At 58.1% G+C, this 2,585-nt stretch overlaps 1 protein-coding gene across 1 annotated transcript; it reads right to left on the bottom strand.

Moving 5' to 3' along the window:
• Positions 1–393: 393 nt before the first annotated feature.
• Positions 394–2,207, bottom strand: LOC127344411 (uncharacterized acetyltransferase At3g50280). The gene has a single exon (XM_051370674.2). The coding sequence runs from the start codon at positions 2,100–2,102 to the stop codon at positions 633–635; it is 1,470 nt and encodes a 489-aa protein (XP_051226634.1). The 5' UTR covers positions 2,103–2,207; the 3' UTR covers positions 394–632.
• Positions 2,208–2,585: the final 378 nt, after the last annotated feature.

The following is a 2,585-nucleotide window of genomic DNA, read 5'->3' as shown; positions in this document are numbered from 1 at the left end:
ACACCTGAAAGGTGACACCGTCATTGGAAATTGCAAGGCCATGCATAGCTTTCGCCTAGATCCCACTGGGTCAAAATCTGGTTGCCGTCGGGAGAACGCAGAGCGGACATAATAAAACTCTCTCGTTTATTATGCGGATGATTCTAGTTGGGTTAGATCATAGAGAGAGATTGTGTGTGTTAAAGTGTAAGCGCATTGGAATTGTTATAGGAAAAGTAAAATGATGTTTAAGTTCATGTTGAGATAGGCATAGAAATAGATTCTTTAAGAATTTGATGACCCCATTCCTATTGTCCAAATGACTTTCATAGGAAAAAAAATACTATAAACTGCAATCCTTCAAACCTTTATGAAATTCTTTGAATCAAAGAGGCAAGGCATGTCTCCTGAATATGATGCAATCAAACACGTCATAACATTATTTCCAGTTACCAGTTGCACAATTTCATGTCCCTTAGCAGGCAAGCCAGGCTTTACTACCTAAACTAGTCAATCCAAGTACTATGAGGCAGGCAAGCTACTGGGTGCACAGTAACCAGGCAGGCCTGCAGCTTGACGACATGCCACGGCCGGAGTCCCCACTTGCGCACGCACGCATGGTTGGTCGCAGCCCAGCTAGTAGAGTACATCCATCACAATAGATGCGACGGGCACGACACGTACTGCATGAACTCTTCGTCGCGGAGCAGCGCAGCCATCGTGTCCGGGGCGAGGCACACCTCGATGTCCACGCTGCCGTCGCCGGCGCGGCCAGGGAACGCCGACATCTTGCCGTCGAACTTGTTCGCGCGGCCGCTGCGCACCGCCAGGGGGCGGCCCCACCCAAAGTCGTTACCTTCGTACATCGGGAACCTGTTCGAGCTCCCCATGGTGACCACGGCGCCGTCGGGGTTGCCCAGCGGGAAGCACCGGGGAGCCGCCTGCCACGCCGCCGCGACTCCGCGAATCGCCTCGTCGCCGTAAGCCGCAAGGCTCGCGTTCAGCTTGGACGCCGCCCACCGGAGGTCGTTGGACGCCAGCTCGGCCACAGTCGCCGTCGTCGGGGCGCTCTGGATGGCGTTGCCGAAGTATGCCGTGGAGACCGCCGGGCGCAGCCGGTGACGGCAGTTCACCGCCAGGCGTAGCGTCGTCGTCGCGTCGGCCGCGAGCCGCTTCCGCGCGCGCGTCGTGGAGATCCATATCTGCGCGCACAGCGACTGGAACGAGGAGATCTCGCCGCGCACCAGCTGAGGGTTCTTCGGGTCATGCGCCATCTTGCCGTAAACCTCGGCATCTTGACAGGCGCTCGACGACCGACGGTTGGCCATCGCCTTCAGCTCGCGAATCGCATCGCTGCTAAAGTGAAAGATTCGCTCGCGGACGGGCGCGTTCGGGTCAAAGGTCACCGCGGGGCCCACGCCTCCGGGGAAACGGAGGACGGCCGTTGACTCGCCAAAGAAGTTGCGGCGGAAGTCCGGCAGCTTGGGCGACGCGCCGCGGCAAAGGCCAGCCCAGGTGTTGTAGAAGTGCCAGAAAGAGGTGCCGTCCACGACGGCGTGGTTGGCCACGACGCCGATGAAGACGGCGCCGTCCCCGAGCACGGTGAGCTGGAACGACGTGAGGGGGCGGCGGTGCCCGTCGTAGCTCACCGTGCGGTCCATGGGGAACAGGTCCTTGGTGAGCTTGGTGGGCACGTCGGCGTTAGGCACGAGGAAGTCGTCCAGCGACAGGGCCGGCGCCACGGCGTGATAGAACTCGACGCCGGCGTCGTTGCAGCGGATGACGACGCGGTCGTCGGGGAGGGTGACGAGACGGCCGGCGAGGGCCGGGAAGATGGCGAGCGCGCGGGAGAGCGTCGACACAAGCAGGGAGACGAGTGAGGCCATGGGCACATCGGGTGCGGGGAAGAAGAGGCCCTTCTGGATGTAGTGGCAGGACAGCATGGGCAGGTCGGAGACGGACAGCGTAAGGTCCCCGATCGCCGACGGTGGGCCGTCCGGGCGCACGGGCTGCCTGGACAGGACCGTGATGCCCGACGCCGGCGCCTCCACGCAGATGGGCTGCTTCGGCATAATGGCAGAGGCGGCATCCAGCATGGTCATGGCGGGTAGCATCTGAGCCATTTGCGATCGCTGTGGTGTCTGAGCTCGCCGCTAATGGCGCGTTGTGCAGTAGAGGCCAAGGAGGTGGTCTGGTCAGTGCTGCCGTGTGCTGGACAGTGAGCAATGTTGGGCGGTTTATATAGGACACGAGGAGGAGGCGGATGCATGCACCTGAGCGTCAGTACCTTCCATACCAGTAATACTGCCGCTTTGGATATTCTCTGGGCAGGCTTGGTGGTTGTCTGATGCAGAGATATGTGTATCAGATAAAAGAGCAGCTAGAGATGTGTGCTACTACTATATGCTTCTCAAGAGTCCAGCCACAAAAGAAAAATGCCCTGTTCTTTTTTATAACAGGGAAGGGGTGAGGGTGATTAGGATTATATATCAGCATAGGCTTTGTTGCATAATTAAAAATCGAACTGCTTTGTTGCGTACCAGAGGTAATTCTAGCACAAGTGTCATGTGTTGATGTTGATCCATCAAAGATATTCTGATGGAGGG

The sequence above is a fragment of the Lolium perenne genome, chromosome 3 (assembly GCF_019359855.2).
Source record: "Lolium perenne isolate Kyuss_39 chromosome 3, Kyuss_2.0, whole genome shotgun sequence".
Lineage (NCBI taxonomy): Eukaryota > Viridiplantae > Streptophyta > Magnoliopsida > Poales > Poaceae > Lolium > Lolium perenne.
The sequence above is the reverse complement of the archived record's forward strand: the minus strand, read 5'-3'. Positions and strand labels throughout refer to the sequence as shown.

What these genes read in the sequence shown, in the direction of transcription:
- LOC127344411 (XM_051370674.2), bottom strand. Translation starts at nt 2,102, where the DNA reads ATGGCTCAGATGCTACCCGCCATGACCATGCTGGATGCCGCCTCTGCC.